Here is a 25,584-nt window from a genome sequence, read left to right as displayed (position 1 = left end):
TTTTTCAGCTGCTCTTAAAGTTGAATTTTGCACAGAAATCCCTCATGAGCAGCTGCATTTCACTGCATGCAGCAGTAAAGCAGAAAACAAAGGAAGGAAGGAAGGGAGACAAACAAGGCGATCCTTAACGAAGCTGCAGGGAGGAGAGGCGATAATTCACCAACACCCACACCTTCTCAAAAGCAGTCAGCTTCCTGCTCCTTTCAAAATGAGGGTGATGGGTGCGCTCAGCAGATCCCTCCCACGCTGCTTAGCGGCTGGCTTCCACCCACCGCCCGTGGAGCCGCCCACATCCAGCCGTTGCCACGGCAACACATCATCATCAGTGACTTGCACTGGAGGAGGAGGAGGACAGGGAGGGGAGGGGTGGCCGTTTGAGCGCCGAGCAGGGCTGCCACTGTGAGCAGCAACCGGCGTGGGTGTTCATGAGCTGAGCTATTCTCCAGAGAAAATCTGTCTACGTGTGTGTGTGTGTGTGTGTGTGTCTGTGTGTGTGTGAGAGAGAGAAGGGCGTGGGGGGGGGGGGGGAGTGGAGAGAGAGAGAGAGAGGATGATGGGAGGTATGTGAAAAGGACCTGCGTCACAGTGACTCATCAGCCAGTTTCACAATGTGTTGATGTGACGCTGATGCAAATGGCCTGAGAAGTTTCATCTGAATAAAACAAATAAAAAAAGAGAAGAAGAAAACAAACAGAGGACAGAGGGAAGCTCCTTTAAAGGAAGCTCAGCTGTCCTTTGAGTCACTGTCATCCTGAACCCCGAGTCTCTGCTCACCTGTCTTTACAGAGAGAGACCGCCGTGCTCACAGCTGGGGCTTCCCTGCCTTGCTCTAAGGCAGCGTGACAGCCGCTAATGGATGATGAGCGAGCCTCAACAGCTCCGATGTTAAAGCCAGGAATCAAACCTGTGATACTGAAACTCCAGTGGCCCCTCCCTGCAGCGGGAAGCTAATCTATAATCAAGCAAAACATTATTATCACTGCATTATAGTGTTGCGACTATAACCTGTTATTACTGCTCTACAAAGACCTTTCTGCCCCATTAGTCACTTCACTTTATATCCCACTGCACCGATGCTAACATGCTAATGTCTACAGTGAGTAGCAAACAACTAAACAACTAAATATAATGTCATTTAATTCCAGAGAATTAGCTCCAGTTAGCAGCAATCAGGCTAGCTTTGGGCCAACGTCAACAACCGGAACAGGGCCAGAGTTTGATCAGATATGTATAAATCTTTGTCATATTATGATGCAAAACCAAAATAACAGGTTTAAAGTGGATTCAGATGACATTGATCACAGAACGCACCACACAATAGAGTTCAAAAAAATAAAGTTTAATGTTTATGTGCTGTATAACAAATAAAATATATTAGTGTTTAAAAAACAGGTGCATAACTAGGTGAAGCCTAATCTATCACTTTACAATAAACAGTGAGGAGAACGGTGATCAGTGAGACGGAAGGTCAGACATGCGCTATTCTCTGAAACATGGTACGACGCTCACGAGGCCAGTGTTCGGCTTTACTCCCACAATCCACCAGCCGCTTTAGATGATGCCATAAACTTGAGTTCTACGACAGATCACGGCCTCAAATCCTTGTTCTTTTTCTTTTTTTTTTTTTTGCCAGCGTGGCGGCTTGAAACAAAACAACCTCATGGATTTTCATGAAGAGAGCACAATGCCTTTAAATACAACACAGTGCTCTGTGCACTAAAAGTGAGACAACAAATACAAACATTTCCCACGTTGTAGGTGACGACAGACGTACAGTTACTGAGCACATGACACAACGATGGATCCATACAGTATGCAAATAGACTTATTACTTACATAAATATTGCATTGGTCTGTCATTACGCTGAGTGAGACTAAACTATCTGCAGGGAGTTAAGACCAAACGGACGTATTTACACAATGTGGCGAACACACGAACACACAGCGAACACTTATTTGTTATGTATCTACCTCTAAACAGCAAAAACACATCTTTGAAATATGCACTGATGGCCATCACAGGTGGATTAAAAACTGTTAAGAGCTAAGGCTAATTAACATTATCATCATGTAAAGCATGTTTTTATACACCAGACACTTTCACACTGTTGTATTTTTTCCTCAATGACACGTAAGGTTTCTTTTTTTGATGTTGCTCTACATACATAAACACCGTATTGACACCAAAAATCTACAGCAAAGTTACACTTGACAAAGGAAAACCCTGGTTGAGAGATTAGGCTAGCACTATTTGTTATCATGGTACTATTTACAGAACCCAGGCCGCTGCTCCGTGAAGAACAGCAATAAACAGGAATTTTGCTTTTTGCTGCTGTTGTTGAAAAACCACAAACCTGCAATCTTTAATGTTTTATTGTCTGCAGTTGACAGTTTTCACACTGAGTGGATTTTACGACCCGTGAGGCCTCCTGAAAGCTCGTTGGATTACTTCTAAAAAACACACAGGCGTCTTGATTCCTGAAATACTCCCTGTTTGTAGATGCATGGTTTTGGTTCAACAGCAGTGTTTTGCTAAATTACAAAGTGAAATGAACCAATTAGCTCGGCCTCCGGCATGCCAGCCCAGCCATCCTGCCAAAACGAATGACAGATGTCCCCTGCTGTTATTCCACAACAGCTCCTATACATCCTCTTCTTAAATTACTTCCCATAAATATACACAAGACAAGAGCGAGGAAGGAAGGATTAAACACAACAGAAACGCTAACCTGCTACAGGGGCTGAATCCTAACTCACTCTCCCTACAGTACTTCTAGACTTTTGTTTTTGGAGTTACAGTACAAATGCAGACACCTACGTTGGATTTGGGAGAATGACGGAGGCTCAGAGGAGGCGTGGTGACGGCCAGGAAAACGACCACGAGCCACCAGCAAAACGCTGCTCCATCTGTTGCTATTGCTGGAAAGTTGCTTCTTCTTCTCAAAGATTACAGTTGGCTTATTGAGTCGTGAGAACGGCTTGTGAATTTTCGGAAACATACAGGCAATTACATTTCTCAAGATTAGCTAACACTTTGTATGACTACCATTAATATGTGTTTGTCTTTTATATTTATGACAGTAAATGTTCATATATGCTCGTATGTACAGGTCACCAACTGAAAGCATCAATTAGCACCTTGTGTTCTCATAAAAATGGTTGTAAATGAGCACAAGTGTTTTAAAAATTCATTACAAACGCCTTAAAAATGTGCTATTAATATTAGGGTAATATACATTTGACCATGGATGTCTGCATTAAATCTAAATGCAATTCATCCAATATTTATCAATATATTTCAGTCTGGAACAAAGTGCAATCTCCAGAGTGCTAGTTCTGCTAAAAGTCTGAAGAAGAAACAGACGCTTGAAATATTCTGGAATTTAAAAATTTCAGATTGAATACTTGCAGCACCTGCAGCTTCGGGTTTGAAATATAAACCAGTGAAAGAGACTTTAAAATATTTGTCTGTGTGGTAGTCATATTAAGTGTCAGCAACAAGACCAACATTTCTGCTTTTTGTCTCATCTCTGAATCTACGTTTGAGTTAAGACTCATCCCCGCGCTCACATCCTCCTGCGACCTGGCTGTCCAAAGAAAGCAAAGAAAGAAAAACACCCAGGCGGAGGTAAAGAGTATAAACACGTCTGCAACCGATCGCTCTTAAATTACATGTACATCTGACACGTACAATTAACCAACAGACAAAGACCTGTAGAGCACTGAGGCGCTTCTCGACATGCTCTCTAGGTGCTTTGGCAAATACCTTTTAAACCAAAAACAAACAAAAAAACTAAACAAAACAAAAAGACAAAATTAAAAAAAAATAAATGCTATTCATGAGGCAACATTGGTTGTTAAGGCTCTACTGTGGCTGTGCTTGCTTAGTATCTATTGACGGGTAATAACTGCATACTGTCAGGTGTGAGTAGAATGAATGGGGGGGTGGGGTGGTGGGAGGGAGGCACTATGTGGAGTCTTCGGGCTCTGACTTGATGATCTTCTTCTCTGCGTTGCTGGTCGCCCGCTGCGACGTCCCGTTTTCTGAACACAAAGATAAAACACGGCATCATCAGCAAAGAGGTTTATAATTCAAAATAAAACCTTTTGAACAAACCTACAAAGTCGGAACCGTAGAACAAATTCAATACAGTAGATCGTATTGTCCTTGATCACTGACCTGTTGCTGGTGTTTTGGTCTCGTCTGTGTTGTTGTTGTTGTTGTTGTTGTTGTGGTTGCTATTGTGATGACGCTTCAGTTCATTGGCTAGCTGCTTGCCCAATGGGAGGTCGCCTTCCTGCATGCTTTGACTAACCACCCGCAAGTTGATCGGACGTTCGTCTGGAAAACAGGAAACAAGATCGTTGTTGTTTTGATTCGATTCCTTTGTTTATGATCTGTCGCTCAAAAACATCGAAATATTTGTTGAATTTGTTGAAATGTGGTTGAAACACCAAGAATTTAAGTTTATTAGTTTAATTTTTTAAGTCTGACCATTTTTAAGAAAATTAAAAACTTCCACATATTTTCTGTTTTTCTTTGTTAAACCTAAAAGCCTGTCAAATATTATACATTATAGATATATATATAATAAAATCACTTCAGCTCTTCCTGTCCTGTCATTTAAATCACTGAATACTAAATAAATATGAAATCAAACTGCCGTGGACTAGAGCAAATCCAGCTGGAAAAAAAGCAAACATCAGCCCAGATGTTTGTCTTTGTTTTACATGTTCAATATTCCCAGTGGTTACAAAGCATGTGTGTCAGTGCGAGTTAAGCTGCTGATCCCTCGTGTTTGCCTTTTATTCCTTTTGAGAGAAAGAAAGAAACAGAGAGAGAGAGAGAGAGAGAGAGAGAGAAGATTTAACTGTATTTTCTGAACCACTAGACTCTTCTTTGCTTAATACTGACACACAGTTAATCTGCGTTTCACAGGTTGTTACTCAGTGTTATGTTCAGTCTTATCCTGGTTCCTCTTCACATTAGCATCTTTTACTTTTTACTTTCATTTGAGTCTGTACTTTCTTATTTCATTGTCTGTCATCATACTTTTTGTTTTGCTATGACCCAGGGTCAAAGGCAAACAGAATACGACGCTTCATATTCACATTTTCTAGCTGTTTCTGTGGATTTTATTAGTCCAGATGAATTGTTTTGATATGAAATGCGGCAGTGGAAAATACAAGTTATAGTATCCATCCAGCTTAAGTTGCTGTATTAGCTTGTTTTATTCAACTGTCCAAAATCCAAATAAATTCAGTTTAAAGTCGTATGTGTAGGACCAACGATTATTCTCATTACCTACTAATCTAATTGATAACATGTCAGAAAATAACAAAATAAAAGCCTGTTATAATTTCCCACAGCTCCAAGTGGCATCTACAAAAACAACTTTCAAAGTAGTTGCCAATAACTTCCTGTCATTCGACTGATTGGTTGATTGTGACAGTTTGTTTAAACATATTGTACAGGAGCAATTTTCACCCAGAATATGTCGTTAATTCACAACTGCAAACAGGTGTGAGGACTTTTCGATGAGGCCGACTTACGCAGAGTTTGATTTTTAGTTTAGGAAAAGAGACTATAAAAGAGAAGAGGAAGAAAGGGATGAATAAGGGCTAAGAAAGACGTAGAGGCAGTAAAAGGAAATAAACTAGAGTGTGGAAGGAGAGAAGTTTGGACCAACAGAAGACGTGAAGAAGAAGAAATGACAAATGACAGAGAAAAGGGGACAAGAGGAAGGAAAGCAGAGAAGAAGAAGAGGGGGAGGAGAGAGAGAGCGAGCGAGAGGTAGAGAGAGAGAGACGCCCCCCTCTGGGCAACTGGCTGGAGGTAAACAGGCGTGGGCGTGATAATTACAGGTGCATTGTGGCATTTGTGGGAACAGCGTTATAATGAGCTGTTGGGAGTGGGTGAGGGAGGCAAAGGATGAAAATGAGACGAGGCCTGGAGGAGAAGTAAGATCCTGAATAATGATGTGTCTTGATTTTTCTCTCTCTTCTTCTACCCCCCTCGGTGTTCGAGAGGTGGAGATGAAAAAACAGAAAAGAAAAAAGTGACAGCTGCCTGGGCTGGGTGCGGAAAGCCTGCACCTATAGGTGTTGCTTCCCTCCACAGACACATCGTTCACATCCTGTGGCATCTATGACATGAAATAAATCTCTTCAAATTAACTCTCCAAAACAGATCAAGTCAAATTAGCCTCAGATTCAGTATAAAGACCAACCGAGGGCAAGTACTCGGCTGTCTTCCCCTGATTGGACACAGGAGGCAGCAGTGAGCCAACCACGACTTTGCAAAGCAGCATTTAAAGAAACACAAAAGGTATTTATGATTCACGTAGAGGTTGAAGACCAACTCTAACTAAGAGGGTCAGATCTCTGCTCTGTCCTTTATGTTTCCGCCTTGTTGAAGCTACAGGTGCTAAGTAGCTGTTGAGCTAAGCTAAGGACGTTTACATCCAGGTTTTGCAAGTGGGTAGAAATAATAAATGAAAATATAAATAATGTTTTAAAATATTTTGAGATGAAATGATCTTCTAAAACATTAAGAAATGTTTAAATCTAGATTTGATGGAGTCGTTGTGTCTGGAAGATTCAGATTCTCGGGTCTCTGGGCTTGTTTCTCACCTGGGTTGTCTCTGCTGGCGTCGGCGGCGGCTCCGTTAGTGTTCTGGGCGTCGTTGAGGTACTTTAAAGCGGCGGGGGGGATCCTCCAGTCCAGAGCCTGGAGTCGCTCCTGAACGGCGGCGTCCTGCAGGATCTCCATCTGCCTCGCCAGCAGACGCTCCAGCTGCATCTGACGGATACACGGACAAATCGAAGTCAGAATCATCGGCTGATCGCTGTGATGTCATGATTGCGAGTGACGTCGCTGAACTGCGGGCTGTTAGTTTCACTTCACATCCATTTGAAATGAAGTGGAGTGACAGTCAACAGGACGTTAATGAGCAGAGAGACGGCTGCTGATGAGAGACAGAGATACTTTGGCGAGGAAGAGGTCGACATCACGTGAGAAAACAAAAGACATAATGATCTGCACTCACGATTTATTTCAGCTTTAAATGATTTAACATTCACCCAGTGATCTCACATGACAGCAAATGTAATTATTGATCCGTAGGATTAAATTGAACGGGAGTTACCGCTAAAAACATGTGTTCCCCATGAACTGTGAACTTTATTATTAAAGTAAATACACTGTCAATCACCGTACGTTTTAAACTGTAAACTTTACTTTAATTCTAATTATTAGAAATAATAATTACTGTCTAAATTAAAATGGAAAAAGATTTTAAACTTAGGAGAAACCTAGAAACACTGTATTTATTATCATTATTATTATTATGAGTTATAATTCTACATCATGTTGTCCCACCCTATTTTAATTCATTTTAACTCTTTTATTATCACTTTTATTTATAACTTTATGAATATATTCATGTACCGATATAAATGCAAAGCTCTTGTAACTGTTATTTTGAGAAAGTGCGACTACATCCGTCACTATAACGACAGCTGTTACAGCCACAACTGCACTTGAGACTAAATGTATTATTGGAAATGACTGTAATAATCTGATCCAGGCAGTCAGCGAGCATCAACACGGAGGACGAGTGACAAACAGCTGACACCTCCGTTTCATCCAAACAGCAGCTGAAACCGGCAGTGATGTGAGGTTATTGTCAGTCTGCACGTCACTGTCACTTTAAATTATTATGGGATGTTCAGAAGGCCGGCGGTGTGAATGCAGCCATGAAATCTCTTCTCCCTCTGAATGCGATTTCTGGAAATCACATCAAAATGACAAGTGGAACTGCAGCCGCACAAACACAGAGATAATACATGAGACAGGACACATGTTCAACACGCATGAAGACGTCAAACACGCACACAGCTCACATGGATGTGTTTTCTGGGTAATGAGTTATCATAAAGCTCTCCTCCTACACTCCGGCTCTAATTAGGAACAAGCCAGAGCGGCAGCATGGAAACCAATAACGACCATTACTGGGATCAAACTGGATCCTGCTGCCACAAACATCTGCTGACACGGACATCTGTCGCCATATATATCTGCAGCTGAGGACCCACAGAAACACTGTGTTCACCTTTCATTTTCATATTTCTGTGTTAAAATATTACAATTACACTAAAACAATGATATTTGATGCTAAAAAGAAGCAAAAAAATGAGTGTAAAAGCTGAGAAATGAGCAAAGTTTATCTGCTGAGCTCCACTTTTAAATCCTGTCAAGCAAAACTAAAATAATTTGTGGAAAACAGCCCTAAAAATATAACATTTGGTGAAAGAAACATGAAACATGTTTTTTGGTGCAGATCCGAGGATTGGTTTTTGAACAACTGCACTTATTGATAAAGATGACAACAGTCTGTGTTTGTTGTTATTGTCAGAAACAACCTTCAGTAAATCCCTCAAACTGCTGCTCACTGTAGTTTTTATCAAACAGGAGAAATAGCACGTTTGTTGGGGACTATTTTCAGCAGTGGAGTAATACACACGTCTTGATGAGCCCTTTAACCAGCAGGGACACTTTAAAATATTTGCAAAATGTCTTCATGTTTTGTCATGTTGATATTTCCGGTGTGTCGTCTCTGGAGCAGCAGGTGTCGATTATCTCTTTACACTTTCCTCCCTGATGAAGGTGGAAACTGTCTGAACTAATGTGACGGTGAAATAAAAGCTTTGCTCTTTGCTTTAAGAAAATCTGAAGGAGGTGGTTTGTTTATTTCTTGCACATTTATTGATCTGTCTGTTCGTCAGTTCCGTGTCCGTCGCAGCTCAGACCGGCAGATATCAGCAGCACCTCGTTACAGAAGGACATGCGTCCTGGACGACCTTCAAACATTTAGAGGAATCAGAGACGGTTATTTACTGCACTCGTCTGCTCACCTGCAGATTTCGCCCGACCGTTTCCTCTCCTTTCAACTTGGCGCAGGCCAGCTGCTCCCTCAGCATCTCCTGCCTCATGTGGATGGCCTGCAGCGCCTCCTGGATGTCGAAGAAGTTCTCCTGAAGGCGTCGAGAAGACAGAGGGTCAGAGACTCTTATTATTTCACACTTAAGATGAAGGAGGACATGTCTTCAGAGGAGGAGGAGTTACTTTCTGTCTGAGATAATTACTATTACCTATTGATTGTCTCTTCCCCTCCCTATATTTTAGCTTCATAAAACAATAATGTGAGATAAGGGACGTATTTATAATGAATTTCCTTTGATGGTTTCTGGAGGAAACTCCCTTCAGGAGCTCAGAGTCGTGTCGTTGAGCAGGTGTCGGTTCATCTGCAGCTCTTCCTGCGCAGTTCGCAGCCGCCACATGTTTCCCATCATCATCGCCTCACAAACTGAGAGGAGCCATTCAGAGCTCCAAGACAGCTCTCAGCCCGAGAGAGCGTCAGGAGATTCGCTTTGTACTCTGTCCGTTGTTAAACACTTGACTGAGTGAAAGAGCCGCAGCTAGAGACTGATGCTCTTTAGATTCCACATGTATTATATCTGTATAACATCAATGTGTAGGGTGAATGCTGCGTTACGCTCAGGTTACACGTCTCTCTATTATCTGTCGTAAAGTGTGCAGTTATATGGTCGTAGTTTTTTACGACAGGGGATTTGCTGTAAAGCAGTTTGGTGATTTAGGAAAAGGCGGCGCTAATTAAACTCGGAGGAGTCTGTGGAGTTTGGATCGTTGTGAGTTTTCGACCGTGTTAAATGTGACGGATTCAGCGCTACGAGAATGGACCAGACTGGATCCGTTACACTGGGTAAGAGCCACATCACTCCCACCATGAGACCTGTTTCCATTATGCAACTGCACATTCTCTCACGTCCTGAACGTCACCGCTGCACATCTGGAACCTCACCTCTGTTTTTATCCTTTTGGGGGACGGCTCGTCTCTGTCTCCACAGCGAGACCTGCAGAGAAACAGCAGGAGATCAGCTTCATCCCTTCACACACACAACAGCTACTTCAACACGTTGAGCGGCCTCTGCAGAGGAAGACAGACGGAGCTCTTACTTGCTGGTGCGGTAGGTGTATTTGTAGGTGACCTCTCTGGAAATCTGCCGGGCGAGTCCGAACAGCTCGTCCCGACGTGTCAGCAGAGCCATGTCCCTCATACAGAGCTGAGCCGCCGCCTCGTTCACCGTCAGCTGCACATACATCACACACATGAGGCAGGTTAGTTCAGGAGAAACACAAACACATAAAGCTCAAGGATCCAGAGGACACACGGATATTCATCAACCTCGTGCAGAGTCAGGTGTTTGCCGTCCCGCCTCTTGGAGTCAAAGCGTCCGTAGATGGCGCTGTATTTACGGATCTCCTCCTCCCTCCGCGGGTCATCGTCGCTCATTTCGAAGATGTGCCCGATCATCTTGGCGAGCTTTTTGTTGTTCTTCAGCTGCTCTTTGACCTCGGCCAGATCTGTCTTAGGGAGTCCAGGCGCCATCCGGTCCACGCACTCCAGGACGGACTGGACGGCCGCAGCATCCAGAGCCTCCAGAGCGTCTCTGGGTGAGGACGGGGAGCCGAGGTCTGACGGGGACAGGCTGTGCTCGCTGTCGTTGCTGTGGCCCGACCAGAACCGCGCCTCGCTGCCGCCCTGCAGGGGCGACCCGGCCGACACTTTGTCCCGCGCCACGTCCAGCTTCCCTGGATCTGAGCAGGCGGCTGCGACGGCCTTGGGCATCTTGACGCTGGCGGTGTTGGCTCGGTCCTGAGCGCTGAGCAGCGTGGGCGAGCCCTCGGGCAGCTTGTAGACGGGGATGCTGCAGACGGGCAGCGAGGTGAGCGGCTGGTTGAAGATGGCCGGGTTGGTGACCCAGTCACGTAGCGCCTTCTGCAGACGGCGCACGTGCAGCGGCTTGCTGGCCATGCCGACGAGGGCCATGATCTCTAGGAACTCCTCCTCGCCGGCCTCGCACAGCTGCTGCACGTCGTCGCCGCCCTGCTGGATGAACGCCTCGTAGTAGTAGAGCAGGTTTGCTCGCTGCAGGATCCTGTAGAGCTGCAGCTCACCCAGGGTTCTCGGCAACACCGCCGCCATACCTGAGGGGGAACACACACACGGTAATGAGACACTTTGTTCTTTAGAGGAACAGCTCGGCATTTTGGGAAATGAGGTGATTTACTTTCTGTTCTAGCTCTATTTGGATTTCGTTGCCTCCAGACTGAGCCATGCTAACTGTTTCCCCCTGTTTCCAGTCTTTATGCTAAGCTAAGCTAACCCAACACTTACTGTTATATGTGTTTGCTCTTTAAAATCTCTACATCATGTGTCTGAGGTTGAAATGTCAGATAAGTCACTTGCTGTCTGCTGAGCAACGCTCCGCACCGACCGACACTATCATGTGAATTCTTCAGAAGTTATCACAGTTTATCCCAGAGATAAGAGACACAAACTGACTGAACCTGAAAAGTAAAGATGTCACAGTCACAAGACGTCCAAGTTTTTCCTGGTATTTGTTAATTAGCTGCCAAAAAAAAAAAGGTATAATTTAAAATGACAAATCTAAACCTGCTCTCTTGGTTAGTTACAGCTGATTTATGGAATTATCACTGGAAACTGAAGGAGACACGTTTCTACAAAAAAAAAGAAAATCAAACATGAATTATATTTGTACTGTGCACACTCTTCCTGGCAGGTGCAGGGTTTCAGGTTATCAGGCCTCGACAGGTGCGTGTAAAAGGTTAAATTTGACTTTTCGCCACGAGTGCTGAGCGTTTTTAGCTCGAATGGCTCCTGTAGGACGTTCAGGTCTTTTGCTTTTCCTCCTGTTTGGTTAATCTACGTCTGTTCAGGTGTGGAACAAACACAGAGAGTGAGACTCTGCAGATGCATGAATTAAAAACTACAAAACTGCCTCTTACAGCACTAATTCAGTGGATCTCACACTTGAAGAGCGTTGATCTACAACTGAGGAAAGACATTCCTCGCAGTGCTTTCATGTCTCGTTCTGCTTGAACGCACTCTGTGATAAAACTGTATTTTTAATCGACCCGCCGTCACTTTGTTTCTACAGGTATGAGATTCCACGTTTGCAGAAGAGTGTGAATAAAGTTTTTCTGGCTGGGATGTGTGGCTGTTTGCTTCCCCGACAGCCCGTCACTTCGGTATTTATCTTCGAAAGTGACGGCGTCGCTCACTCTGCCTACAATCTCAAAAGCAGAGAAACATTCAGATCTGTGCCAAACTCTTGTCACTCGCCACCTTAAACTGAGAGAGAGAGCAACAGTGGAGATCTGAGAGAGGCTTGTTCCTGGCTGTTCCTATGTGCATGTGAGGCCCTGCGGAAGCCCAGCTAACAGAGGAGTGGCAGTCAGCAGGCCCGGGTTGCTGGGAGGACCACATGCCTCTCTCCACCCCTGCAGGATGTGTAGGTGGTGGGCTCGCCTCGCCCAGAATAGGCCCAGAGAGCCTCAGCCCAGGGAGCCAGGCAGGCCTCGACTCAGCCTGAGTGAGTCGGGAAAACGAGAGCGAGAGAAGACAGAAGTGATTCAACACCTTTAGTTTAGCTTTGCTCCTGCTGCTGATTCATGACCCGTCTTTATGTTTATGTTGAAATCTCCACAAAGCAGACCAGCGGCTAAAAGTCAGCTGCCTGTAGATCCATTTAGCGAAGCTCTCGGTCAAAGCCATGACACGGACGAGGCGGCGGCTTCGTCTCCAAATGGAGGTCAGTGTGACACATCAGTGAGGCAAAGGTCACCTCCGCACCAGCTTCTTTCATCTGTCTCCATCCAAACTCCACACACACACCTGGGTTGATCAACGACTATCTACTCAAAGTTAAACAACAATCCTTTAGCTGGTGTTGTTTTCCACTCGATCAGATCATTGTTCATATCTAAAATATCCAAAAACACTCGATCCATCTGCATAAAGTCGAGCAGAGGAAACACAGCAACTTAAAACATTCTCGTTCTTAGCTTTTATCTTACTCAATCTCTTTCTTGTTGCTTCTTTCTCTCAGCTACAAACTGCTCAGTGAGGTGATAGAAATATCTCCAATCAACCAAATGTGTTTCTGAAATAGAAACCGAGGTTATATTCTGTCTCGAGAGGGAGGTTGGGAGGATACGTGTAAATACAGTCAGACAAACGCCAACGAAACACGTACGCCGCAACTTCACATCCGGGCAAAACAGATAAACGTCCGAATATTTTAAGCTCCATATTTTTACTTCTTCTGTGTTTTATTTGACGCTGAATAATGTATGTGTATGTTTAAGAACATCTCAGTGTGTGTGTGTGTGTGTGTGTGGGGGGGGGGGGGGGGGGGGGGTGCTGACACAGCAAAGTCACTGTCATACAACAGAGGAAGTTCATCAAGTGCATCACATTCACCAGAACGCCTCGACTCAAAGGAAGTGACCATTCATACTCATTTCAGACTCAACTCACGACACTGGGGAAGAAGAAGAAATGATAAACTTCAAATCATCACACATCAATCAACATCTCCTGAGAACATTTTCACTCATCTCTTTCCCAGTTGGAGTTACACACACACACACACACACACACACACACACACACACACACACACACACACACACAACACCTATCATGATTTACCCTGTGAATCATGTGCAGCCACATTAAACTACAGCAGCAACTGCGCCATTTATAACATTCACTCAGGAGTCGACAAACCGACCAATCAGAGAGCGAGCGGACGAGAAGAAAACACTGGACTGTAAAACACCCTCTGACAGAAACTCAGAAATACAACAACGGCGTCTATACATCATGGAGGCCACGCTGCGGACGAACGAGAAAGTGTCTTGTCGTTTACGTCCTCCCTCACGGCGCCGGGGAAGTCTTCAAAGGAAAGTTGTGACGCCGTGTTATTGCTTGTGCTGCTGAGTTTTTAAAATGCACTGATTTCACAGCTGTTCTGCAGGTAACTGGATGTGACAGCTTCACCTGCTGCCCTTTGTCTGACTGCTCTCATGCCGAGGGGACATACGCCTGTGGACCCCGGGAAGACCGGCGACCACGGCGTGGAGGCAGACGGAGAGATAATGTTTGATTGTATGGAACGAACCGAAGCCACATACCTCAGCATTCACAGCCTGAACTTTAAAAATACACAAAACTCAACAATACAACAAACACAAACGTCGAATCCAAATTAAATCCTGGATCTGGAGTCCAGCTGTCGATCGTCTGAAGACAAAAAGGTCGGAAGGTCAGCCGTCACCCAGAGCGGATACGAACACAGAAACAGTCACTGAGGTAGTTTGAGGTGAGACGCTCTGTTTCCAGATAACACTCTAGATTTCTACACGTCTTTCCCAAGAAGTTCTTCAGAGCGACTCACGCTGCTGCTGCTGCTGCGTGTTTCATGAAGTGAACTTGTATTGATTAAAGCTGTTTACTCTCACACTCACAGCAGACCTGAAATAAAGCTGTGATGCTTCCTATGAACACACACGTCATCTATTGTGAAAGCCATCCTGTCATCATTTCTGGATCAGACCTGCTGCATTTAATTAAACACGTGGCGGAAAACACACTGAGCGCAGCGTCAACAAACGGACGTGATCAGAAACGGAGCCTGAAAAGATCCGGACATATCGGGCAAGGAGGTGAAAAGTGCAAAGATTAACGCTTGTGATAAAAGTATAAACTTAAAAATGAAAACTTGTAGTTTTTATTCCCGCCTGCAGGTTTCTGCAGCGTCCTCAGACGACTGTGTGGGAGTCACTTGTTCATCTACGATCGTTTCCAGCATTTAAGGAAAGATCTGTATCTCTACAACCTCAGGTTTGTCAGATCGATTTCACGAACGCTTCAGCCTCGAGAAGCGTTCAGGGAACGAGGTCCCGGTGCGATCCTCCGAGGTCGGAAAAAACAGCCTCCTCACATGTGAAAAGGTGTGAGAGGAGGAGGTTTCAGAGGCTGTCGGACGATCTGAGCGACGCTCTAAGATTTTCTATCTAACAAAACCGACACTGATTCAGTTCCAGATTTTCTACAGTGAATCTGAAAGATCAGTGTGTTCACTTGGCGATATTTAAATTCAAGCAATTAGTCGATTAACCAGGAACTATTCTGATCAATTCATCCTTCTAGTAATTATTCCTCCACTTGTAGAGGAGTGAATGTGAAGATCTGACTCCTGTGTTACAGGTAAGTTTTACCTGAGCAGCAAAAGAATCCTGCAGCTTTAAAAAGCATCTCACTGTTTCTGTCTTCATTAACACTGATATCTAACGCCCAGCCATCTTACCCCAGTTTTAACACAGCAGACGTGTGTGTGTGTGTGTGTGTGTGTGTGTGTGTGTGTGTGTGTGTGCATGACCGGGGTGTAATAGTGAATGGCAGGCTCTAATTGAAGTCCTGCTTCACAAAGCGAGTTTAGCGAGTTCAGCTTTTGACCTGGAGAAGTAAGGCGTGCACTTGCACAATGGCACCACACACACACACACACACACACACACACACACACACACACACACACACACACTACACTGGTGTGTAGTTTTCCAGGTGAAATGCCACGCAGCAGACCGTGGTTATCTGTGCCCTCCCTCAGAAACATGAGGAACACTTTGATTTCACTCTGATTCAAGAGGAATTTTCCAGTTTCTCAATGCAGAACCATGTTGTTGTAATCATCACTATGACCTTATCCTTGTGTGAGTGTGTGTGTATGAGTGTATGAGTGGGTGAGAGTGTGTGTGAGTGTGTGTGTGTGGTGTGTCCACAGTCCTCAGAAGTCTTTAAACATCACATTTAGTACAATTATGGAGTGAAAATGAATTTACAGCAGCTAAAGAAACGAGCAGCAAGCGACACACACACACACACACACACACACACACACACACAAGTGAGAATTCTTGTAATGTTCCTATAGAAACTTCTCTGTGGTGAGTTTACGATGACACCGTCTCCCTTCACGCCTCTAATATTCATATAATACACATGTATGATGTCCAGCAGTGACAGTACTTGTGCTTTCAGACACTTCCAGCCTCAGTAAAGAGCTGAGCTGTTTCTGTCTCGTTGTAATTTTCCTTTCAGGTATTTCTTTTAAAATCTCTTATGGAGACTTATACTCTGTGTTTGCTGCTCAGGAGCAAGTTTACAATCACACCGTCGCCCTCCACGCCTCTAATACTCATATAATAATCACTTATCATCCACACGAGTGACTATAGTTGTGTTGTAAGGTATTTCTTTTATCTCTTATATTCTGTCTGTGCAGCTCAGCAGCAAGTTAACAAAGTCACTGTCTCCTTTTATTGCATTTAACACCTATAATATTCATATAATGTACATTTACCATGCACAGCAGTGCCTGTTATTGTGCACGCCTTGTAGTATTTCTATAGTATCTTTGAGCCAAGTGCCTTATAATAAATCCATACAGTTCAGACAGATCCTTACTGTGTGTGTAGCTGATAGTTTGTTTCCCACGGGGAGTTTTAGCGCCTAAACGGTGAGTTTAAATGCTCCTCAGTGTTATTTGAAATCGTTTCCTGTGATATTCCTGTGTTAGCTGGAGATATCTGCAGGAACGAGCCTGTGTGGAGGGAAACAGCAGCAGCAGCAGCAGCAGGTAACGTGCAGGATCAAATCCGTGTCTAATGGAGCCTACCTGGTGAGTTTCTGGCCCCCTTCGGTCCGCCCTGGTCTGGTTCCTCTTCTTCTCTTTCTCCTCCTTCTGCTTCGTCTTCCTCTTCCTCGCTGTTTATCAACACAAACCCTGCGTGTCAATTTGTGCAGCAAAAAAAAAAAAAAAAAAAAAGAAAAGGAAGAAGAAGAAGAAGAAGAAGAAAGCCCGAAAAGAAGAGAATCCAACAGCGAGATCGAGGCGCGTAAAATTCAAAATGTGAAATCAAGTGAAGAAACTGGAGGATTATTTCCCAGAGAGCGACAGTCCGCTCCTCTCCTCTCTCTCTGGAAACTTTTTCTTTCTGCTGCCGCTCAGAGAAAAGACAGAAACCAGCGCAGAGAGTCAGTGAAGAGCCGCTGACCTTCGTGCGTCTTTCTCCTCCGAGTGCGTGTGGCGTGTGTGCCGAGTGCGTGTCTGTGCGTGTGTGAGTGTGTGTGAGTGTTTTAGTCCTCTCCCAGTGTCTCTGCACTCCCCTGCACTATTCACCACCGTCAACAAGCGCGCGCACACACACACACACACGCAGTCACACACACTTCCGCCTGCCGTAACAAAATAAAAGCACTGGGGAAACGGAGAAAGAAGAAGCTGAATTCAAGTTTTCTGGCATTTCATCCAAAATTTAAATAATGTACTTCAAAACTCAATTGTGCACTTTTATTGTGAAAATAGCACAAACAATATACGATATTAGTTTATTCTAGATTCCAATTAAACCACAACATTTTCTTTATCTTCTTTAAAATGCAAAATAAAATATAATGTAAATATAAAGATATTACACAAGAAAATAAAAATCTACCAGAAATCCACAGCGGAGGAAGAAAACTCAGATATTTTTTGGTACAAAACTCCATTAAAAGTGGAATTACTGCATTCTTAATTTCACAGATGTAAAAGTATTATTGGCAAAATTACTTCAAAGTAAAACAGCTAATTTCTGCAGAATATTGTTATATTATAACACTGGTTTATTATAATTACTGAGGGAGAGCAAGTTCTACTTTTTATAGACATTTTAATCTTTAATAAGATTCATTTTTGAGTAAAAAGTAGCTTGAAGTGGAATCAGTCAAGCATCATGTGATCTGTCTGAAGAGCTGCAGTTCAGCTTCAATCCGTTTTTGGTTAATCAATACACTGTTTTGATTATTATGGTTTGACCCAGAATACGATCATGTAATTTCAAAAGTGCTATCGCTGCATTTGGTTTGTAAAGGCTCTTAATCTGCTTGTTTATTTTTTGTATAATTTACTAATATATAATCCTTCAAATCTAAAATGGGAATTATTTTTCTGAATTCTTCCACTTAAGAAAATAAAGATGTCTCTTTCAATTTGACTACTGCAAAGAATTATTCACACACCCTCTACAAACCTTTCTCCTTATATATGAAACTGTAATATATTCTCAACACAAGTACATGAGGTGCACGTTTATTTATTTTGTATTTATTATCATAATTACCTTTGTTTGAAAGTAGCTCCTCAGATTCTGGGTCAGATGTTTTTATTTTGTCAACACTTCCGGTCTGCCGCGTCCTCACCGCGCGCAGCTTGACGCGGCAGCAGAATAAAGTGGGATATTCCGCGCGGTTGCCACAGAGCCTCTCTCTCTCTCTCTCTCTCTCTCTCTCTCTCTCTCTCTCGCCCACGCTGCTCCCTGCGTGACGCAAATCCGCGCGTGGGCGGACACACGGGGCGTGGGAGGCTTTCTGCACGGAATACCAAACACAGGCAGGTTCAACACCCACAGAGACACAGAGAGACGCAGCAGTTTGCACACTTCATGTTCTCCAACTCAGTTATTACTGTGGATCTTATTCCACTATTTGATCCTCAGCAGCCAAAACCAATAGTCGATAGATATTGACACTGATCAGTGTAGTTTTACAACATGCGTCAGGTTTTTAAAGTTAAGAGGTTTTTCTTTTTGCTTCATGGAAATCTTCTTTTTTTTTCTTCTGTAAAATGTGAATATTACTACAATTAAAAAATAATAAGTATATTCTACATGCACAATGTGTATCACCTCTCTGAATATATTTTATATGTACAATGTGTTCACAGGTTTATTTTCTTTATTTAAACAAAGTGTCTTATACAGATTTTTACACATGAAACTGTAAAATGTAAATATAATTTCTTAGGTATATCCTTTGCATATGCACAATGTATCTACATATATTTTATACCTATAAATTAAGTGTGTGTATATATATATATATGTTAATAAGTGTTTGTCCACATGTACACTTCTTCCTATATTTGCATGTTTAGCCTTTAAAATGTAAATTTGAGCATATTTCTGTCTATAAATACAGTTTATTTGTATATATTTTCTTTTTTTTTAATAAATTCTTATATTTATATCTATATATTTGAACATATGTGCTGTACGCCTGTGAATGCACAATTGCAAATAATTGAGGGATTTCATCGTGTGAAATCAGTAATACCATACAAGATTAGGAGAGTCTCTTGATGTCGGGGGCAACACTGAACGGCCGTGACCTTTGACCCTTTAGGCGGCGCTGCGTTAAAACCCCACACGACGGTAACTCGCACATCTGTGAAGACACCATTAAGGTACAAACAGGTTTTGGAGCAACATACACAGCACATCCGGACAACACCTTTTCTGCAGGTACTAGACCGGACTTCCTGCATCCAGACGCGTCTCCCAATGAAAACGTGTGACATCATTATGAAGTGACAAACTACAGCGACGGCGACGGCGACGGCGACGACCCCGGACTGTTGAGCACCTGAAGTCGTCTATCAGGCGAGAAGTAGCGTCCTGAGAGTTGTTAAAGAAAAGCTGAGACGGTAAACGTCCGTGCTGAAGTCAGAGTGTGTGATTGTTCTGGAGTTTATATGTATATATTTATATAAATTCTCTTTCTGACTATGTCCAATGTTTGTATGTGTAAATATTCCACATAAATGTAAAGTATATAAAGTATATAAAGTATATCTTCTATCTTTACATTGTTGGTATATGTATGTTAATAAGTGTACATTGTCTGTATCTTCATCTGATTTACATATATTCTCTGTGTGTTTATATTTATATTTTTCTATTTGAACTCTGCATCTGTCTAAATAAAGTGTGAACATATGTTTATTGTCTGTATATAAGGAACACACCTGTAGTTTTGAGCGTGTGGCAGTTTTCTGTCTGTGGAAGTTTCTCACTGCAACATAAAGAACTTCTTGTTCGCTTTTCAAAATCAGAGAAGAAAATAAAAAACATTCCCAACATCTGATAAACGTGACAGTGACCAGAACCTCCTGTTTTCTCGCTCATTGAAACATTTTGATTTTGGGTTTCAAAGGCGTCTGCATCATATTGTGAACGTGACGTATCAGTGTGGGGTGGTGATCACTGAGTGATAACCGTACTGGCAGTTTTGGTCGTGTGCGAGTCCGTGGAGTCGAGTGCGTCAATGAAACAGGCCTGTATGCAAATGATGGATCCAGATTCACTATTCTACAACACGCAGCGATGTGACAGGGCATGCAAATGGTTTCCAACACAGGGAAGTACGTAGCAGGAAGCCCTCTGTGTGTGTGTGTGTGTGTGTGTGTGTGTGTGTGTGTGTGTGTGTGTGTGTGTGTGTGTGTGTGTGTGTGTTTCTGGCTCATCTGCTGCGAAATCCGGCACAAGTGTTTCCCCAATATGACTCTCACTGCATCACAGCGAAAGAGAGAGAGAAAGAGAGAGAGAGAGAGAACGAGAGAGAGAGAGAGAGAGACAGAAAGAAAGAGAGAGAGAAAGAGAGAGAGACAGAGAGAGAAAGAGAGAGAGAGAGAGAGAGAGACAGAGAGAGAAGAGAGAGAGAGAGAGAGAGAGAGAGAATGAGAATGTTGTTTTCAGTTTCCTCGATTAAAACCAATTAAACTGACTGAACCAATGAAAACACAGAGTACTGCAATACTACATCTGTACAATTCACTTATTCACAGTCTGTACTACACTTCTAGTACTAGTAGACTCTATTACCACTGCTTCTACTACTACGAATACTCTTAGTACTTGTACTGACCCCACCACTTCTACTACCTCTTATGCTACTATGACTACTTCTACTAGTACTAACCCTACTCCCAGTAAATAGATGGTACAAGTACAGCACTTCTACTAGAAGTACTAATACTACTGTTTCAGTTACTTCTAGTACAGATACTACTATTACTACACCTTTCAAGTACCAAGACGTGCATTTATAGATGTCACTGCTACTACTGATTGTACTACTGATACTAGTAGTACTGGTACCAATTCCAGAATACTACTACTAGTACTACTGACACTGTGTTTACTATCACTGGTATTAAAACTGTCTGCTACAATTACCTCAGCTAATACTACGAGTACTACTAGTACTACTGCTACGACTTAATCCTGATTTTACTATTATTAATAATACAGTTAATTAACTTCTTTTACTTGTAGTTCTAGTACTTCTTACTACTTATTGATTGTATTTTACTTGAATGTGTATTTCACTGTAACTGGTACAGATACTAATATTAGGTCAAATGCTTTGTTCAGGAAATAGACTGCACCTCCTGCAGCGCAGTGAAGTTGTGTCCTGAGCGAGATGAAGGCCAGGAAAGTGAGCAGAGAGCCTGTAAAGGTCTGTGTCCTGGCACGCCGCGGAGCGACGCCCTCAGCGCTGCGATCAGATCTCCACACGATCGCTTCGACTCTGCCTGATTCCCCATCAATGAGCTATTTTGGGGAATTAGGCCAGCCGCCACCAGTGTTACACCCCGGGGACGCAACCAGAACGCCTTCTGTCAACCCCTCCTCCCCTGAAACCCTGCTCCCCCGCCATCATCCACCTCCACCGCCTCGACACCCCGAACGCAGCGGCAATAAAATAAAATAAAAGAAGTGCAATTTACACCCGGCGCTGCAGCTCCTTTCATGTGTCTTCAAAAGCCCAAATGATGAGAAAACTAGTATTTGTAGAGTGTGTCTGTCTGTGTGTGTTGTGTGTGTGTGTGTGTGTGTGTGTGTGTGTGTGTCTGTGTGTCTGTGTGTGTGTGTGTGGGGGTGGATGGGGTGGAACTCCTTGCTTTTCAGATCCTCTAATTAATTTCAGAAGGAAACTAAAACAAATATCAAAGCAAAACTGCAGATTTGCTGAAATATAAAACCCTGCAGGAATATTACGCCGATACCGAAAGGTGAAACTTTAGAGGAACACATTACAGGAATATTAAAGGGTTAATACAGCGTGTTTAAGTACACCAGTACACGCGTAAGTTAATTTGCTGCTGAGGATCATGTCATGTGGTTGAAAGCTCTGGAAAAAGCCTGTAACATTGTATTTCCAAGGTCAAAGATGAACTTTCATGCAAATGTTTATGATGTATTTTCCAAACGCAGGTAGGCAGGTAGGATTCCAGTCCGCCCACCTTCAGCCTCTAAATCCACGTCTGGCTGCTCTGTGTGTGTGTGTGTGTGTGTGTGTGTGTGTGTGTGTGTGTGTGTGTGTGTGTGTGTGTGTGTGTGTGTGTGTTATTATGCAGATATGACCTTCTAACAGCGTTCCCATGGATCAGCCTCCGAGCAGACGGGGATCAAATCAAATTCTGAAAGAAACAGGGAGGAGAAGGAGTATCAGCTCCGTATCGCTCTCTCTTTTGACCTCCCTCCTCATCCCTCTCTCTCCCCCACACACACACACACACACACACACACACACACACACACACACACACACTGCACTCAATAACTAAGGACAAGAACCAAACAAGAACGAATTAAAATGAGAGCGGCGGCAGGAAATAGGATGTCCACCCACACTCTGAGGTAGGTCGACACCCAGGCTGCCTGTTCCCACAAGTCCCAGTTTTCCCAGTTTGAATTTTACACCACTGCTTCTCGACAAAGACAGAGTTTATTTACATGATTGTTTTTACAGACAGACGCAGTTCAGTCGCCAAAATGACATAAAAAAGCTCATTTTTCTCCTTTAGAGGAAGATCAAGGTTTTTGGAAATGTGTTTATTTGCTGTGCAGCAGGGATCGACACCGCGGTCGGACCTGAGCCGTAAATATCAGGCCACAGCCTGGATCTCCATCTCTGTACAAACCAGAGCTCTACCCGTCTGGCTATTTGTAGCTTGTGTTGTCGTTGTCTGTCTTTACACTGAACATCTGTATGTTTCTTAGCTAACTGCAGGATATTATCACTTTTAATTGTTTTAATTATATTCTACATGTAAAAACTTGCGGCAGGGCAGGAGTCGAGACTCAGCGGCAGCTCGGCTTCGTCCACACGACACTGACAACTGAGACTTTGTGAAAACGCTGCTGGAAACCGTTTTAGTTTGAAAAGCCCAGGTTACGTCGTCGTATGGACGAGTGAAAACTGTTGGAAACGATGACGTAAAGACGCCGGCGGTCGCTCCCTGATTGCGTCTGATCTGCCTCGACTAACGGTGGCGAATACAACACGGAGAACGAACCGCAAGCGTTCTTGACCTTGTTGTTTTTGCTAGCAGTAGATAAGCTGCTTCCTGTTTACACCTGCTGGTGATTGCTCAGGTATGTTTGTGCTCTCAGGTGTGTTAGTCTGGACGGCGATCCTCTTGGTGTGTGGGCGTAGTAATTGCTTTTGTTAGCTCTCTCTCTCTTTCACGACTCCATTCGTGACGATGGAAACCAAAGGACGGTCCTGTAAGTCCAGCACCAGCACACGTACATGCAGCTGCACATTCCCGCCATTATCTTCTTTTAGGTAATTACAGTTTTGGTCAAATAAGTTCACAAGTCACAGCAAACACACACACATATATACATATAAATATATAAATATATATATATATATATATATTTATATTTATATTTATGCAGATTTAACTTCAACTTTAAGTTACTTCACTTGTATCTTCCGAAATCGCTCCGACACTTCGAGAGCCGAGAGATTTTCATTTCATCTGATCATGTGTTGAAACGTTTCCACGAACCAGAAATATCTTCTCATCCTTCAATTTACTCCTAAAAACCGCAGAGACGGAGAGTTACAAGGTTTCCACGCGACGGCAGCAATCTGCTTTCATGTCGCCCTGTCAATCATTCCTGAGGAGTGGGCGTCACTTTTTATTTATTTATTGATTTTCTTTGTGTGTGTGTGTGTGTGTGTGTGTGTGTGTGTGTGCGTGCCCCCCCCAACAAACAGTGGATGTATCTCATTTGGCGAGGAGCCTCTTCATATTTCACTTTTCAGGAGACGCCTGTTCGTTTAATTTCTGCAGCGGCTTGCCTCGCTCTCTTTCCTTCTTCTTCTCCTCCTTTTCTTTTTCCCTGCAACTTTTTCCCCCATCCCCCCCCGCATCCTCCCCCCCCCCCCCCCCCCCGGAGTAGAAACACATTTCAATGACACGCCCACGCCTGGGCCTGTCAGCCCCTCGCCCTGTCAGAGCGCCCACGCTGCTCTGCTCCCCTTCTCCCTCCCCTCTGTCTCCTCCTTCCCCTCTCCTCCCCTCTCCTCCCCTTCCCACCAACCCACATCCTCAACACTTTGCGCTCTAAAAAAGCAGCTCTTTTCATCCAAGTTCCTCTTTTGGAGGAAAAAAAAAAAAAAGAAAGAGAAAAAAGAGAAAGAGGAGGAACAACAGAGCAGCATGATTCAGTCTCCAGGCGCTGGTAGTGCTTGTCATGGAGTGTCCCTTTTCATTTGGAGGGAATATGGGTTACAGCATGACTGTGATGCCAAAAGCAGGAGTTTAAAAATTTCAATAATAAGGAAAAAACAAACGCTCCTTTCGTCTGGAGTTTGGTGTCTCCTATTGTCGACTCCACCCTGGGTTGTGTTGCCGTTTTTGGGTGGCAGACACATTTCAGTCGGGTGTGGATGTGACTTCACTGGGAAGGGAAAAAAAAAAAATGTTGTGAAATCAAAAAATCTGGGCAGAAAGAAGCTGAAGCAGCCGAGCAGGTTTTCTTTCTATAAAAGCACAACATATTTTTTGAGTTTACAATGCCGTACGAGGTCACAGCTTGTGTGTATTGGGAGAATGTGCATGTGTGTGTGTGTGTGTGTGTGTGTGTGTGCGTGTGTGTGTGTGTGTGCAGGACTAAAGCTGGTGTGTTTGCACAGGCTCCCTGGTTAGTCTTACTTTGTGTCTGTTGAGAAAGTGTGGGATGGTATGAGCGGCTTATGTCTGACTGAACACGTGTGTGCCTGCGTGGGCGGGGTGTGTGTATAGGGGCGATGTGTGTGTGTGTGTGCGTGTGTGTGTGTGTGTGTGTGTCTTTGCACACATTACACTTGTGTGGGTGTTTTGGGCAAGGATGTGTGTGGGCGTAGTGTGCGTAGGCGGAGGTTATGTGACATACAGATAGAGACTGCAGTGTTCCTGCAGTGTGTTTATGTGTGTGAAACTTTACTGCAGAGTCTGGACTGCAGAAGCAGCTATAGGGGCCCTGCTGCCTGCAAATGTGCCAGCGTGGAAATCTGCTGCCTTCACTGGCATCTACTACTTTCAGTTAAAGTCACCTCCATGAAGACACAGGCAGAGAAAATGTGACACATGTCAGTGCAGAGAAGGACAGCTCATGGTCAGGAGCAGCGAGCATGAAATAAGAATCTTTTAAAAGGTGTGAGCTGTTCTGATCACAACAAATGATCAGGGGATTAATCAATAAAAACTTCTGGTTCCAGCTTCTCGAATGTGATTATTTGCTACTTTTCTCTGTTTTATATCATTGTAATTTAAAGACGCAGCCTCAGGAGCTCGCAGGTTGTGGTCGGCATTCTGTAAACGATTAGTTGAATAATCTAAAAATGTAATTGTCCAGATTGTAATTAGAGATTTCTTAAAGCTCTGGTTTATCTGGGAAAATAATCTAAACGTAACATTAGCACCACAAAATTAATCAGGGTTGCATTTGATTTTATAATTATTATT

At 43.5% G+C, this 25,584-nt stretch overlaps 1 protein-coding gene across 1 annotated transcript; it reads right to left on the bottom strand.

Annotated features, from left to right (window-relative positions):
• Positions 1-1,318: 1,318 nt before the first annotated feature.
• nab1b (NGFI-A binding protein 1b (EGR1 binding protein 1)) lies at positions 1,319-17,131 on the bottom strand. The gene is made up of 9 exons (XM_056370816.1): positions 17,015-17,131; positions 16,636-16,724; positions 10,269-11,071; positions 10,040-10,173; positions 9,885-9,936; positions 8,917-9,036; positions 6,634-6,802; positions 4,181-4,342; positions 1,319-4,044 (listed from the first exon to the last, which is right to left on the bottom strand). The coding sequence occupies exons 3-9, from the start codon at positions 11,067-11,069 to the stop codon at positions 3,968-3,970; spliced, it is 1,515 nt and encodes a 504-aa protein (XP_056226791.1). The 5' UTR covers positions 11,070-11,071; positions 16,636-16,724; positions 17,015-17,131; the 3' UTR covers positions 1,319-3,967.
• Positions 17,132-25,584: the final 8,453 nt, after the last annotated feature.

This window comes from Seriola aureovittata, chromosome 24, assembly GCF_021018895.1.
Source record: "Seriola aureovittata isolate HTS-2021-v1 ecotype China chromosome 24, ASM2101889v1, whole genome shotgun sequence".
Classification (NCBI taxonomy): domain Eukaryota; kingdom Metazoa; phylum Chordata; class Actinopteri; order Carangiformes; family Carangidae; genus Seriola; species Seriola aureovittata.
Note: the sequence above shows the minus strand (reverse complement) of the source record. Positions and strands in the feature narration are given on the sequence as shown.